The sequence below is a fragment of the Phycodurus eques genome, chromosome 3, assembly GCF_024500275.1.
Source record: "Phycodurus eques isolate BA_2022a chromosome 3, UOR_Pequ_1.1, whole genome shotgun sequence".
In the NCBI taxonomy this organism is placed as follows: Eukaryota; Metazoa; Chordata; class Actinopteri; order Syngnathiformes; family Syngnathidae; genus Phycodurus; species Phycodurus eques.
In genome coordinates this window covers 14,759,613-14,776,798 of record NC_084527.1, presented here as the reverse complement: position 1 = coordinate 14,776,798, position 17,186 = coordinate 14,759,613, and the positions used below count along the sequence as shown (strand labels likewise).

Below are 17,186 nucleotides of genomic sequence, written 5' to 3'. Positions count from 1 at the left end.
TTGTTCCTTGCTGCTTGTACTTCCAAACATGGCGGGCCCCTGAGATGTATGAAAATTGTATGAGTTCATTTGTTTACTTCTTATTCCACGAATGCAATAGAAATCAAAATTCCATGTTTTGATTAGTTGTGCCAAATATAACATCCATCCATCCATTTTCGAAGCCGCTTATCCTCACAAGGGTCGCGGGAGTGCTGGTGCCTATCCCAGCTATCATCGGGCAGGAGGCGGGGTACACCCTGAACTGGTTGCCAGCCAATCGCAGGACACACACAAACAAACAACCACCCGCACTCATATTCACACCTATGGGCAATTTAGAGTCTTCAATCAACCTGCCATGCATGTTTTTGGGATGTGGGAGGAAACCGTAGTGCCCAGAGAAAACCCACCAAGGCACGGGGAAAACATGCAAACTCCACACAGGCAGGGCCGGGGATTGAACCCCAGTCCTCAGAACTGTGAGGCAGACGCTCTAACCATTCGTCCACCGTGCCGCCAAATATAACATATTCTTGGAGAAGAAAAAAAAAAAGTTCCCCTTTAAGGTGGCACTTGGTGTAAAAAGTTTGAGAGCAACCACAATAGCTGATGCGGGTGTACCTAAAGGGGCCGATGAGTCTCCATACTTCTAGAATGCACAGTATGCTGAAGTCTTGTTTCTCATGATATTTCCATATAATCTCATTCCCGTTGCTCCATATGAGGAACTATCATTGAAAGGCAATGTTTACCGCCATAGAGAGATAAAGAGCGACTCCAAAAGCTGAGAGTCACAGGGAGTTCATCAGTACTTCCTGACAGGTAAAACAGGCTGAGACGAACCTGCTACAAAAGCCCAGAGGGGGCCTTCCAATGGCCGGAGCTGAGTAGATCCATCACAAGCTCCAAGCTGAAAGTATAGTTGTGTTATCACCTCAGTGCATCTGCCCACCAACATTTTAATGAATACATGAGGTGTAATCATCACACGGCAAGGGGGTGGGGGGGTTGTATTGTGGACACTGAGCAGCGATAAGCAAGACAATGTTTTACAAATATGATGAAGAATTTTAATTAGCTTTCAATTAATTGCATTTCCTGGCTGCAGAGGAGCTCACAGAGGGATGCTGACTATCTCGACTTATTCTCTTGTTGTCGTGCTCCTTCTGTCTCCACACGGCCAGAAAAAAAGGGTCATCTGAGTCCAATCAAAAATGAAACTGGAAGCTGTCAGACTTTCTTCTGGAACAGTTTTCAAGTCATAATTTGCTGTTTTCTTTTCAACAAGAGAGGGAGAAAAAAATAGTATAACTTTAAACTACATGCTATTGTAGCTAAATTGTCCCACCTAGTGGTGAGAATAATCATCCATCCATCCATTTTCTGAGCCGCTTCTCCTCACTCGGGTCGCGGGCGTGCTGGAGCCTATCCCAGCTATCATCGGGCAGGAGGCGGGGTACACCCTGAACTGGTTGCCAGCCAATCGCAGCGCACATACAAACAAACAACCATTCGCACTCACAGTCATGCCTACGGGCATTTTAGAGTCTCCAATTAATGCATGTTTTTGGGATGTGGGAGGAAACCGGAGTGCCCGGAGAAAACCCACGCAGGCACGGAAAGAACATGCAAACTCCACACAGGCGGGCCCGGGGATTGAACCCTGGTCCTCAGAACTGTGAGGCTGACGCTCTAACCAGTCGTCCACCCGAGAATAATAATAATAATTCCATTTTCTATACCGCTTGTCCTCCTTAGGGTCGCGGGTGAGCTGGACTGTTTGCCAGTCAAACACAGGGACAAATATGTCAACCCGTTTTTGAAAGTGAGAGCTATTTCTTGGGGACTGATTAATGTGAAGGGCTACCAGTTTGATACACACATCTTAAACAACAAACTTCAATTAACTTTAATTATAAGTTATTATGATATGCGTTCACACTACCAATCAAAACATTAGGACACAGTTTGTCATTCAACAGCACTAAGTGTGTCACACTGATCATGTTATGGTTTCACAACAATAATCAATATTTATTTAACAAGGGTAGAAACATATATGGGTTTTTATTTGATTACGGGCCTGTTTGTGTCCTTGATGTAAAGATTTAAAGAAAAAATATATTTAAATAATAATATTATTAATAATATATTTCAATAACCAGCAGTGGGCGTGCCTAATTATAAGTGTTGTCTAAAATGTCATGTTAATATTAGTATATTTTGAAATTTTTTGATTTGTTTTATGGTGGTATTTTACAGTTTTCACCCTGTACCTAGCACAGGGTTTGGCTATATGAAGCGCTATCTTTCTACAACCCTAATTCCAATGAAGTTGGGACATTGTGTTAAACATAAATAAAAACAGAATACAATGATTCGCAAATCATGTTCAACCTATATTTAATTGAATATACTACAAAAACAAGGTATTTAATGTTCAAACTGATAAACTTTATTGTTTTTAGCAAATAATCATTGACGTAGAATTTTATGGCTGCAACACTTTCCAAGAAAGTTGGGACAGGTGGCAAAAAAGACTGAGAAAGTTGAGCAATGCTCATCAAACACTTGTTTGGAACATCCGACCGGTGAACAGGCTAATTGAGAACTGTTATGGACGCAAAGTTCAAAAGCCAACATCTGTGATGGTATGGGGCTGTGCTAGTGCCAATGGCATGGGTAACTTACACATCTGTGAAGGCACCATTCATTCTGAAAGGTACATACAGGTTTTGGAGAAACATATGCTGCCATCCAAGCAACATACATCTTTTTCATGGATGCCCCTGCTTATTTCAGCACGACATTGCCAAACCACATTCTGCACGTGTTGCAACAGCGTGGCTTCGTAGTAAACGAGTGCGGGTACTAGACTGGCCTGCCTGCAGTCCAGACCTGTCTCCTATTGAAAATGTGTGGCGCATTATGAAGGGTAAAACACGACAACGGAGACCCCGGACTGTTGAACAGCTGAAGCTGTACATCGAGCAAGAATGGGAAAGAATTCCACCTACAAAGCTTCAACAATTAGTGTCCTCAGTTCCCAAACGTTGATTGAATGTTGTTAAAAGAAAAGGTGATGTAACACAGTGGTAAATATGACCCTGTCCCAGCTTTTTGGGAACATGTTGCAGCCATAAAATTCTAAGTTAATTAGTGTTTGCTAAAAACAATAATGTTTATCAGTTTGAACATTAGATATATTGTCTTTGTAGTGTATTCAATTAAATATAGATTGAACATGATTTGCAAATCATTGTATTCTGTTTTTATTTATGTTTAACACAACGTCCCAACTTCATTGGAATTGGGGTTGTACTAAAAAATGCTAAAACTTTTACCATAAATTCCTTAAAATATAATAGAATTAATGATTTCTCATCATATATACAAAACATTTCAAATTCTGTTTTTTATTTTTTACTAAAATATGTCTGTCCCTTAAAGTTGCTGTCATTACCGCCACATTGACCATTTTCAGATCACTAAAGTTTATTCAAAATCTGATTCTTTAACTCCCTGTGTCATTTTGTCTTGTCACTCAAGTGCATGCTAGGGCAGAGAGAAGTCAGACATTTTAATAACTGGAAGAGTAAGTTTTTTCCTCATTTGTACCCTTAAGTCACATATTTTTATTGCATGTCATCACCAAACGACTTGGACTGTTAATATGTTTCAAGATTTTCCTGTAAAAACTTGATAGTCATGTAAAAATGTTGTACAGGACTAGCTAGCTAAAAGAAAAATGTAAGATAACTCTACCAGCATAGCACAGTTAGCTAAAAACTTTGAAATGTCATTACCATCACATGTCATCACATAGTGTAGTGTGGTGGTGATGACAAAAACAAAACTCAAAAGTGCCCGAAATCACATAAACACCCACATATACACCTATCATGTCCCACTGGTGAGCCATTTCACAACAGGCTAATCATGTGGGCATCGTGTTGGTGACGACTGATGTCGACAAACAACCATTTACACTCACATTCAGACCTATGGACAATTTAGAGTTCGTTCGGAAATTCAATTTGCCACCCTAACTCTACTCTGAGAGCGCGAGTGTTCCGAGAGGCAGCACGTCCTCCCTTTCTTTGAATTTACGAACGATACCAATTTGAGTTATACCCACATAATCCGCGGTGCATGCATGGTAAATGAGGTTGTTAAAATCCCCCGTCCCCCTCCCTGCCGTTCTGCCGTTCCTCCTAGCCAGTCAGAGCGGCCAGAGTACGATCTGGCAATCTCAGAGTGTGGTGCTCTGAGTAACCAAACAACACTCTTGAGTTTCCAAACGGTCCAGAGTGTAGCAGAGTGCGCTCGGATGGCATTTCCAAACAAGAGTCTTCAGTGCAGCTGTATTCAAGGATGGATGGATAGTAGAAAGAAAGAAAGAAACAAAACTCATAATACTCCCTGTCCGACTGTCATGGCTGTAACCAGCTATAAGGTCTCCAAAGTCAAGTCTTTGGTCTTTTTTCCCCCCTCCTCACATGACGTGTACTGCATGTACATTTGTAAATGGGGGACTGATGCACGAGTCGACAAACAAACCCTAATCTTACACATTAGATATGCATACTTGTTTTGGCTCAATTTTGCATTGTTGAAGCCAGAATGACAGCGGTCCTAAAGTGTCAAAAAGGCAGGGGACCACAGGGAATGCTGCAAGTCTATAGGTTAAACCACACTGTGCCACTGATTCCGAATTCCGAAGCAGTGTCGCTGCAAATTGTGAAATGCTGCATAAAACAATCAAAGTAGCCTATTATAAATTTTGTGTCATGTTTAAAAAATGAGCTGCGTCTCACTCTGAGATTTGCAACAAGACACGACTATATCATCGCGTGAAAAAAATCCTGCATCTATGGTGAAGTTGTTGAACTGTTTCAGCATACAAATGCTCATAAAATATGACCAATTCCTGCAGCGAGTAGTTTGTTTTACTATGCCTGACTGTCAATATTAGCTACCCCGATGACACCAGCTGGTTATTTATTATTCCAATACTTCCTTGGTTGGATTTTCATTTTGTGTTTCAGAGCAAACACGTCGTACGCCATTAATCCAGATGTTGGCTTCTCATGCTGTTATCCGAGCATTTAATTCCAGGTTACACTGGATTGACATCGAAAGGGAATAAAGAAATGATGGTTCCATTTCAGAATATGATATTGTTTGAAATGTGACTCCATTATTTAAAAAACATTAACAAGCAGTCACACAGTTAAACGTATTTAGCACACGTTGTAAAGTAAGTAGTGGTTAGACATGACGTGTAGCACCAAATGAAGGTCATGAGAAATGTTCCAGAGGAGCCACCTGTGTGGGCCGCGTCGCCATTGGCTCACTTTACACTCGGAGGGCCGCTACACACACCAATAGTGTGTGTAACTTGTGTTCCCAAAGGGGGATCGCCTGCGGAAGAACGTTTAAAAGCGAGTGAGTGTTGAACGGCCTCTTTAGAGACTCATCAATCAACATGATCCCCATTGTGTTGGCCTCAGTTCTCATTGCTGCTGGTAAGAACATCATCTTCACTCCTATGGGGGGCGGCGTCTGCCTCACAGTTCTAAGGTTCAGGTTTAAATCCAGGCTACAGCTTTCCTGTCTTGACATGTTCTTCCCTGTGCTTTTGTATTTTTTTGACAGATACTCTGACTTCCTCCCATATTAAAAAACATGCATGTTAGATTCATTGAAGACTCTAAATTGTCCATAGGTGTGAATTTGAGTGTGAATGGCTGTTTGTCTAGGTGTGCCCTGCGATTGGCTGGCGACCATTCCAGGGTGCACTCCAACTCTAATGAAACGCAATAGAAAATGGATGGATGGATTTTTTTTTTTTTTTTAATACAGCATAGAGATTTAATTGCAAAATTAATGCAGCTCTATTGTGTTTTAAGACCACACTGAAAAACAACACTATGAGAATGAAGTTGTAAATAAATGGCTAAAACGATGCAATTTTACATGAATAAAGTCATAACATTAAAACAAAAAAAGGACCAATATATGAAAAAAAAATCATGTTACAATAGTCAAATTTAGGCGGCACGGTGGGCGACTGGTTAGAGCGTCAGCCTCACAGTTCTGAGGACCCGGGTTCAATCCCCGGCCTTGCCTGTGTGGAGTTTGCATGTTCTCCCCGTGCTTGCGTGGGTTTTCTCCGGGCACTCCGGTTTCCTCCCACATCCCCAAAAACATGCATTAATTGGAGACTCTAAATTGCCCGTAGGTGTGACTGAGTGCGAATGGTTGTTTGTTTGTATGTGCCCTGCGATTGGCTGGCAACCAGTTCAGGGTGTACCCCGCCTCCTGCCCGATGATAACTGGGATAGGCTCCAGCACGCCCACGACCCTAGTGAGGAGAAGCGGCTTAGAAAATGGATGGATGGATGGATGGATAGTAAAATTTACAAATGTTATTAGGAGACTAAAATCTTATTTTTATGCATTTTTCCTTAATGTACGCTCACCTGGCTTTCCGTTACTACTGGCATCGGCCTCAAATTTGCCATTCCAACAAACAAGCAGCTGGTATACTACTGTATGTGTTATTCACTAATTTTTAAAGAGAAAATTCTGCCTCGCAACAAGGGGCTGTGGTAACGAGTGCCATAACACGGATCAAGAACCTGAACAATGATGGATGGATGGATGGATAGAGAGAGAAAGCGAGAGAGACAGAGAGAGAGTACCATTAGAATACCAAAAACAGTAAGAAAGAATAGCCGGTGGTTTAATAATCTGCAAATGTAAAAAGAACTTTTTCTTCCACCTGCTGCTCTTATGCACGCTTCCCTCAGCCCTGGGTTGCGGCACCCCAACCGTTGAGCCGCAGACTTCCCGTGTGGTCAACGGCGAAGATGCCAGGCCTCACAGCTGGCCCTGGCAGGTAATGCTAACACATCCACATCACACATCTGTCTGACTTTTCAAATCTGCTGGCAAGCGTCCCACACCTGGCATGTGCTTCTTAGCTGACAGACTCAAGAGCTGCTGAAAGTGCAGTAATTAGAGGTTTGCCTCAGAAATGAGCCGTCATCCATTTCCAAGACCTTTTTGTGAGTGTGTGCATTTGTTCCATGTGTAGATTTCGCTTCAGTACGAGAGGGATGGAGAGTGGAGGCACACTTGTGGGGGATCCCTGATTGCTGATAACTGGGTCATGACTGCCGCTCATTGCATCAAGTAGGAGTGTTAACATACAAGAACCCACACACTCAACCACATAGACAGCTGGCACGAATGCACCCCGTGACAAAAGGGCCTCAGGTTTGATTCTCCCCGGCTGGCATTTGCATTTGCGGCTGAGGTGCTCTCGAGAAACGAACTCAACAGACCTTTCATGGGTTTTGGGAAAGCTTCCCATTCTTTTGAGTGTGACACTGTGATGTAAAATTCAAAACGTATGCATAAAAGTCAATAAAAAGGCTTTCATTTTCAGCTAATTACAATTTTTGGACAATACACACTACTGTAAATGAATCAAAATCGAATTGCATTTAAATGACATGCTCAAACAGCATGTGCATGTTTGTGCCCGTCTGCAGCAAGAAGCTCTCCTACAGGGTGTTTGTGGGCAAACACAACCTGGTGGAGGAGGAGGCCGGCTCCAAGGCCATCCTGCCTGAGAAGATCATTGTGCATGAGAAATGGAATCCCATCTTCGTGGCTTTCGGGTAAGATATGCTCCTATTTAAAATAGAGATTGTGGGCTCTGAATTGGGCAGGTGATTGAGTTTGATTTTTAATTGGTTGGTTTCCTTTTGCATTTGACATTGCGCTGATTTGGCTGGTATAATTTGAAGGCTAAAAGGCTAATATTTGGGAACTGAAAGCAGCATTTTTCTTATGTTCATGTAAACCCTGTGAAAAGACAAGACAAGTGTTTAGTGCATTCACAGAAGCAACAACGGTGGACCATCGTACTTTTGTTAGGTTTCTGTTGTTGAATATAATGGTTTCATAAAGATTTCCAGTCAAACGCTGTACAGTTATACAACCCCAATTCCACTGAAGTTGTTACATTGTGTTAAACATGAAAAAAAAACAGAATACAATGATTTGCAAATCATGTTCAACCTATATTTAATTTAATACACTACAAAGACAAGTTATTTAATGTTCAAACAGATAAACTTTATTGTTTTTAGCAAATAATCATTAACTTAGAATTTTATGGCTGCAACACATTCCAAAAAAGCTGGGACAGGTGGCAAAAAAGACAGACGTTTTCCAGCTCTAGTGTTTTGTTAAAAAAAAATGACATTGCCCACTACTAGCCTTGTATGCATATCACAATTTTGTTGAACTTTTGTGAAATGCCATCGACTGTCTGACAAATAGCATGTGAGTTTCAGTGTTATAACGCTTTAATTTGAACATAGCTTGTGCAGCAACACATGTAGACTGAGAAAACAACAATACTCACAGGCATATATTCTTTATCTTTATCCTCTGCAAAAACAGCTACTATTACTGCAGCTTACTAAGTCACTTACAGTGGTTGTCATACTCTTGTTTTGTGGCTGCGTGACTGTATTATACTTCCCCTCGGTGGCCAAGTCGCACACACCATAAAAAGCTGCAATAAATGAATCATGATTCACAAATCGTTGAATTCTTTACATGCTACTTTAATTGTGTTATTTATTTTAAAAAGGTACAATATTATCCATTGTCTTTATTAAAACCACATTATAATAAGGCTGGAATGGATTATTGGCATTTCAATTGGGAATGATTATTTGAGGGTTTTTTCTTTAGTTATGACCAAAATCACAGAACGCATTAAACCCATATCTCAAGGCACCACTGTACTACAAAATATTAGTTTAATGAGTCCTAGGAAAACAAAAATTTCAAGCATTTTTCAGTTTATGGTGTAAATGTTTTTGTAAAGATGAATGAGGGGCAAAGCTTTTGTTTTGAGGAGCCTATTGTTCCTTTTTCTTCACTTTCTGAAAAGGAATTAATTTTCATCTGTTTTGATTTGGAATAGAGTGGGCAGTGTTGTAAATGCTTGTACGGAAATAAAAGCCACTTTTTTTTTCAACAAACCACTATTATTCTGAACAGAACTGTAGTGTGATGTTGTCCTCTTAGTGTCTGGTTCTAAATTTGCCTCCAGTCCAAACAATGAACTTACCTGTGTGCAGAAACGACATCGCCATGATCAAACTGTCTGAGCCGGTGACTTTGAGTGACCAGGTTCAGCTGGCATGCATCCCCCCTGCTGACACCCTGCTGACCAATCTCTACCCCTGCTTCATCACTGGATGGGGTAGACTGTACAGTAAGTGTTTACTTTAGTTTGATTTAATTTTATAGCTGAGCAGCCACAGACTGACTTGATGTCTTTTAGATGATGTTTGGATTTACAAGTAATAAAGTTGTAATAAAAATAACACGCATTAGATCCTGGCAAAATCATTTTCGGGAGTTAATGCTCCTGAACTGAAGGTTTGCGATTGCCTGTGGAGGCCGCTGGCGGCGGCTAGTGCGTGTGGTCGTTCACACGGTGTGCCTGTGTGTTCTAGCCGGAGGCCCCATTGCTGATAAGCTGCAGCAGGCTTTGATGCCGGTGGCTGACCACCCCACTTGCTCGCAGCCTGACTGGTGGGGCATCGCTGTCAGGACCACCATGGTGTGTGCCGGTGGGGATGGAATCGTGGCTGGGTGTAATGTAAGTGGTCTACGTACTGTATGTGGGGAGAGGGCGATAATTGTCAGACCTATTACAAATTGGTTAATTAATTGTTGAATACTCAAATAAAATAATTATCTCCACCTGGGACTGTAGTAGGAAATAAAAACATTATTTAAAAAAGCATTATCTTAGACACTTTGTTTGAGCCTAATGTACGTGTGCCAACATCCAAAGTTTAAAAGCATTTAGTGGTAGAATATTTATATGTTGGCACATACTAAGCATCTAATCAGATTGCTCATCTCCTATACTGCTCCAGGCCGCTTCGGGGCATTTTTGCTTTGTAATTTGGTATTGCAATATGTTATCCTATAATAAATAACTATTCGGTTGAAACTTTTTTTTTTCGGTTCGTTGACAGCAATTATTTGCCTTCCCACCATTTTCGGAGAGCATTGCCTTTTCTAGTCAGTGATTCTTTTTTTGGGGGGCACGAAACTCATTTTCACTCCAAGGTCTTATACTTTGTCAGTGTGCCTGCAACCGCCAGCAGAATAAAACATAATGTCCTGCTTCTCAGGGAGATTCAGGCGGCCCTCTGAACTGTAGGAACATGGAGGGTGCCTGGGAGGTGCATGGTATCGCCAGCTTCGTCTCCGGCCTGGGCTGCAACTACAAGAAGAAGCCCACAGTCTTTACCCGCGTGTCCGCCTTCAATGACTGGATTGATCAGGTACAGATGCACAAAATCTACTTTACTTAATGTCAAGTTTGCTTTTTTAATCTAATTGTCAGTATCTTTTTTTAGGTTATGATGAACAACTAAAGATAATGAAGTGTCAATAAAACTACCCAACTCTCCACAGTCGTCTTGTGTGATGATGTCATATGTAAAACATGACCCATGAGGTAACTTCCATCCAGCCATTATTTTTTTACACCGCTTATCCTGTTCAGAGTTACGGGGAGCTGTAACCTATCCCGGCTGAATTCGGGCAAAAGGAATACATCCTGAACTGGTCACTAATTAATCACAGGGCACATTTAGAGACGGACAACAATTCACACTCACATTTATACCTTCATTGAGTGTGAATGAGCTATGCAAGCGACATATCGTGACAGGCAGAACAAATCAATGCTCTTCCAATAGATGGCTGAATGTACGTATGTAAACCTGTGTATACACCCGTTCTCATTCACACAAAAGAAAAAGTCATAGCTTCCTGTGAGTATATCAGCTTCGTGTTCAGCTAAACAGGCCCAGATTTTACACTGAGTAAAAAAATTGAGATAAGATCATAATTTTTTAAATGCATGCATTGAAACAGTGTTACTAACTGCACCACTACCGCTAATAGCACTCTGTGACTGAATTCAATGCTGTGCATTGATGCATTGATAGTTGGTAATAGACAGCGCCATCTCTCTTGCTAATGCCACTCGGGCACTGAACTGCAGCCACACAAGTGCTGCAAACCAATCTGTTTCCACGTCACTCGGGCAACGGCATATCTGAAACGCGTATCTCTCATTTTGGCTATAGTGACACAAAGCAAAAATGAGGCAACCAAGGGCCAACAGCAATGTAGAGGTATTTCTGACAAGTGTTGGCTGTTTATTATACGTGACAGCAATTTCCCATTTTATTCATTCATTCTGGGCTTGTGCTGGTTACAGGTCACATTAATGGTGGAAACGTTTTGGTCTCATTTTTAAATCACAAAAACCTGGCATTTGAATAGGGCTGTATAGAATTTTGTAGCCACTTTTTATGACATTTGTGTTTGTTGGTGGAGATTTTTCTAATGCAAAATATGTGCCCTGGCGCAACAAAAGTTGAGAAATAACGGCCATAAATAACTTATGGACTAAACATCAAGGAACAATGTCAACAATTATCCAGCAGGTGTCCTCACACGCTCATGTTGTAAAACTGGGCCTGACATCTCACTGTGCATGATGAGCCAGCGTGAACAGATGAGAGAGCCAACAAACACATGTGGCATGCTGAAAATAGCTGCCAAAAAAAGAGTCCAGCTACAATAACCTCGCTGAATGGCATCAGCTCCATTATGAAATGGACCCTCAGTATAAAATATCATACTACTAATATCCTTCCATGGCCTTCCATGACCTTAATGCTCAGCTAGGGAATCCGCCCTCATATTCTCGTGATAACCGAGAATGGAGAGGGTGACAATGGCAAAGCTGAGATTAACGCTTCTCTCATTTATGTGCCTCACTGCAATGAGAGCGCTGTGTGTGAGAGTCATGGCCCGAAATCATAATATTGATGAGAAAATGAAAAATTCTTCTGCCCTGCACATCCCGTCGGTCACATTTGCGAGACATTTTGACAGGGGAATTGACGACGAGGGCACAAGATATGAGAATTAATTAAGCGTCTGTGTGTGTGTGTGTTCGGGTTCGTGTGCGTGCGTGCACACGCGTGTATGTGTGTGTGTCCGCGCACATGTGTGTGTGTGAGCATGTGTGTGTGTGTGTGTGTGTATGAGAGAGAGAGAGACAGAGTTAGCGAGAGGTGTCCATAATTTTCGCTTCTATCAAGCTAAAATGCAAGAAAATTGGTCAAAAGTACCATCCATCCATCCATCCATTGTCTTCCGCTTAGCCGAGGTCGGGTCGCGGGGGCAGCAGCCTCAGCAGGGAAGCCCAGACTTCCCTCTCCCCAGCCACTTCCTCCAGCTCTTCCGAGGGGATCCCGAGGCATTCCCAGGCAAGTCGAGAGACGTAGTCTCTCCAGCTTGTCCTGGGTCGTCTCCTCCCGATGTGACGTGCCCGGAACACGTCACCAGGGAGGCGTCCAGGAGGCATCCTAAACAGATTCCCGAGCCACCTCATCTGGCTCCTCTCAATGCTGAGGAGCAGCGACTCTACTCTGAACCCCTCCCAGATGACCGAGCTTCTCACCCTATCTCTAAGGGAGAGCCCGGACACCCTGCGGAGGAAACTCATTTCGGCCGCTTGTATCCGGGATCTTGTTCTTTCGGTCACGACCCACAGTTCGTGACCATAGGTGAGGGTAGGAACGTAGATCAACCGGTAAATCGAGAGCTTCGCCTTTCTGCTTTGCTCCTTCTTTACCACAACGGGTCGATACAAAGTCCGCATCACTGCAGACGCTGCACCGATCCGCCTGTCGATCTCCCTTTCCATTCTTCCCTCACTCGTGAACAAGACCCCAAGATACTTGATCTCCTCCCCTTGGGGCGGGATCTCATCACCGACCCGGAGAGGGCACTCCACCCTTATCCGACTGACGACCATGGTCTCAGATTTGGAGGTGGGGATTTCCATCCCAGCCGCTTCACATTCGGCTACGAACCGCTCCAGTGAGAGTTGGAGATCACGGCTTGATGAAGCCAACAGATTTCTGTCCATAAAAGTTATGAACAGCATCAGTGACAAAGGGCAGCCTTCGCGGGATTCCAACCCTCATCGGAAACGAGTCCGACTTACTGCTGGCAATGCGGACCAAACTCTGATTCCGGTTGTACGGGGACCGAACAGCCCCCCACAGGACTCCACGAGAGACACGGTCGAACGCCTTCTCCAAGTCCACAAAACACATGTAGACTGGTTGGGCGAACTCCCATGCACCCTCGAGGACCCTGCCGAGGGTGAAGAGCTGGTCCACTGTTCCACGGCCAGGACGAAAACCACACTGCTCCTCCTGAATCTGAGATTCGACTTCCCGACGGACCCTCCTCTCCAGCACCCCTGAATAAACCTTACCAGGGAGGCTTAGGAGTGTGATCCCACTGTAGTTGGGAAACACCCTTCAGTCCCCCTTCTTAAAAAGGGGGACCACCATCCCAGTCTGCCAATCCAGAGGCCCTGTCCCCGTTGTCCACGCAATGTTGCAGAGGCGTGTCAACCAGTACATCCAGAGCCTTTAGGAACTCCGTGTGAATCTCATCCACCCCCAGGGCCTTGTTACCGAGGAGTTTTTTTAACCACCTTGGTGACCTCAACCCCAGAGATAGGAGAGCCTGCCTCACAGAACCCAGACTCTGCTTCCTCAAGGGAAGGTGTGTCGGTGGAATTGAGGTCTTCGATGTATTCTCCCCACCAATTCACAACGTTCCGAGTCAAGGTCAGCAGTGCCCCATCCCCACTATACACTATTTGGTGGTCGCTGAGGCAAAAACCCAGGCGTGGGAGGAGCTCGATGAGGCCATGGAGAAGGACTTCCGGGCAGCTTTGAGGAAATTCTGTCAAAAGTACCATAATTGTTTATTATAAACTAATTTGCTTAAAAATGCAATGTAGCGGTGGACAGCACGGTACAATAATGGTTAACAAGTCTGGCTCACGGTGAGGAGATCTGGATTTTGAAACATCAGTTCAGGGTGCAGGCTACCCACGAACCTAATGAAGGCAAGCACGATAGAAAGTGGATGGATGTTTTTTGCTATAATGAAGAACAACATGAAAGTTGGTATAGCTAAACTGCAATGGGCTGGCAACCATTGCAGAGTGTATCCCGCTGTTCACCCCAATTTAGCTGTGATCAGGCTCCAGCTCACCCATGACCATAATGAGGAGATAGAAGAATACTGTAAATACTGAATACTGATACAAGATACTGTAAATGCAGAATTGTTTTTTGTTTTTTATGCTTGACATAAAGGGCTCTATTTTCGTGAATGCCACATCTGCAGCAAGGCACAAATGCCAGTGGATCCTGATTTTCATGCAAGCGTGAGGCTCGCTGCGCGTCTTTTTCAATTTGACTGACCAATATGCACCAAGCTCGGCGTTCTGGCGCACCGAGGGTGTGTCCTTGGAGACACGGCAGAATGACAATTTTGTGGCAAAAAGTCATACGCCCGCTCAGACAATTTCTAAATACTGGTGCAAGGTAGACCGCGAGTCTAATGTGATTTTGGTGAACTTGACAGGTGAGGTCTGCGGACACAAATGACCAGCGCAATTACGCATCGTCTTCTTCCGCACAGAGATGTCTCTGCCGAGACTCTCAGTTGCACCACATTTAAAGGGAATGAGAGGAGCTGCTTTGATTGGCGGCAAACAAAGGCACCTGTAAACACACCCTGACTGGTGCAGCCCGCCCACCCTCAGATCTGCCGGGCTGTGCTCGCCTACGAAATTACCAACACCGGCCTAATCTGTCTCTGGTGCAAAGTTGGACCACCTGCCGCGCAGAATTTATGCTGTTCACAAAAATAGGACCGAAAGTAAACCATTAGAAAAATCAAAATCCATGCTTAAACTGTGATTGGTTGACATCCAGTCCAGGATGTACCCCAGCTACCCACACCTCTTGCCCAAAGTCAAGTGGGAAAGACTCCAGCTCACCCATAACCCTAATGAGGAGAAGCGCTATAGAAAATGCATGGACCTACTGTATAGCTATGTAACGTACAGTTTGAGCTGACACCAGTACCACTGTATTAAGTCACAGTCTTGCTTCATTTGCTTGCTTGGTTCTTACTATCTTGCGGCCATTAAATTTTGGTAATATGCTTAATTGAAATATTACATCACAATTGTCTTCAAAGTAAGAAATGTATTCATGCAAATCCTTTGGACAGCACTTCCGAATGACTTTCTCTATACTGAATGTTCTGTCTCAAGTAAGTGAAGGAGAAAAGTGTGGTGGCCTTGAAAGAAGAGAGGACACAATACCCTGTTTATTCTGGAACACACACACACTTATTTACACACAAACACCCAGAAATTAGGACAGGGAACCATGCTGTTGTGCTGCATAGTAACCAGTAAAAAGGGGGAGGGGACATGTCTGAGTGGGGCTCATGTAAGGCGACGTAATCTTCTATATAAAATAACTACTGTATTAAATCGGATTTATTGTTTATTGTGGTTGTAGTTTGCAGTGTTATCGCACTGTCATGTCACACTAAGAACTGTTTCAAATATTTTTCCCAAAGAAAGTTACAACGAAAAGTTACAAAACTGAGTACAATTTCGATCCATTATTGGCATTTTTTGTACTGTAATTTCAAAAGTTGAGGCACGCCCCAACCTCGAATTGTATCACTCTTTTGGGATTCAAAACGACAGTCGTTAAGAAGCCGCATTGCTAATGACAGTCGTTTGTGTTCTGTGACAATATAAGCACTTAACCTACCAAAAGAAAGAGTAGACTCTCTTCTAACACTAGAAAAAAAGTTGGTTTCTAGCTTTTTCTATTCCTTAGAATTCAGCCGTAAACCTGGGTTTGTTTCTCCAAAAACACCAGTTTCTGGAAAAAAAAGTAAAGAATTTTTTGGTGTGAAAAGAAAAGTAAACGTAAAGCAGAACAATGACTTTGACTCTAATATTTTTTGGCTTTTGTGGCACCTCAAACTATAAAACAGCAAAAACAAGACTGAAAAAGGGCTTTTGCAAAATAATTTATTTAACGATATACAACCAAGAAATATATGCCTTCAGCGATACTGACTCGCCACATGGCTCCAGTTGAGCTTTTTTTGTTTTTACATGATGTTTACCATTCACGCCATGAACTTTGTCACCTAATCTCATGATTGATACACAATTTTTACTCCCTACCATGACACATTATACCATATATGTGTTGTTGGACGTTTCTCATGGAGATTTTGCTGTACCCTCTCAACAAAAGTGTTTTATTGAGGCATTAATTCAAATCAATTCCAATTAGGAAGTGGTCTTAACTTATTTTTCCAGTGTTTGAGTCACATCTGAAAATCTTTTTCACGTAGTCAGTGCTTTATGGGCTCTAGCGCAAAACACAGACTGTGATATATTATACATACGCTGTATTTCTCTCCCTCATAATCGACGTGACAAGCCAAGATTCGCCACCTAATCTTTATCTTCTACTTAAAAGCTATACTGTGTTATTTTCAGAGCGATGTAACACCGCCATTTGTTAGTCATTACAGTTGCGTAATAATTATAATGTTTTAATTACAAGTTGGGCGAGATTCTATTCCATGACTACCCATTGAAAAACGTACTTGACAAATATATACGTCGATGGCAGTAAACGGTTGGATTCCACTTAACGAATATAAACGTGCATAGTAGTGAATTAGTTTACATGAAAATGATCAACCAAATACCTTTTACGTTAATAAAATAAGTAAAAAACATTGCACAAGAACAGTTTAGACTGTTTGAAATGGATAACTTGAGCCCATGCAGCAACTCATTTTAGATTATAAGATTATAGAAGATTATAGCCAGTTTGGCGTCTTGTAGTTCACCTCTGTGGACTTTCATCAAGGTGTGAGGAGTAAAACACTTGATGGGATGTTCCAAGAGTGTCTTTCTATTAATAGCTCAGTGGGGAGCAGAAAGAGCGGAGGCGAGAGGGAGGGTGTGTGCGTGTGTGTGTCTGATGGGGGAGGGACCGTGCACTGATGCACAACCGCACTATGTAGTGACAGCACTATCTCATCCCGTCGCCCTGCAGCCTGTCAACATTGACTGCGAAGTGACTGGGATACCTCCAGGTCTGACACCCGGCGTGCTGGCTCGTCAAGCACACACCGACGAGGGCCCA

The 17,186-nt window shown here is 42.9% G+C and overlaps 1 protein-coding gene across 1 annotated transcript; it reads left to right on the top strand.

Annotated features, from left to right (window-relative positions):
• Positions 1-5,470: 5,470 nt before the first annotated feature.
• ela3l (elastase 3 like) lies at positions 5,471-10,469 on the top strand. The gene is made up of 8 exons (XM_061673477.1): positions 5,471-5,510; positions 6,798-6,886; positions 7,085-7,182; positions 7,545-7,673; positions 9,153-9,289; positions 9,534-9,679; positions 10,224-10,376; positions 10,452-10,469. The coding sequence occupies exons 1-8, from the start codon at positions 5,471-5,473 to the stop codon at positions 10,467-10,469; spliced, it is 810 nt and encodes a 269-aa protein (XP_061529461.1).
• Positions 10,470-17,186: the final 6,717 nt, after the last annotated feature.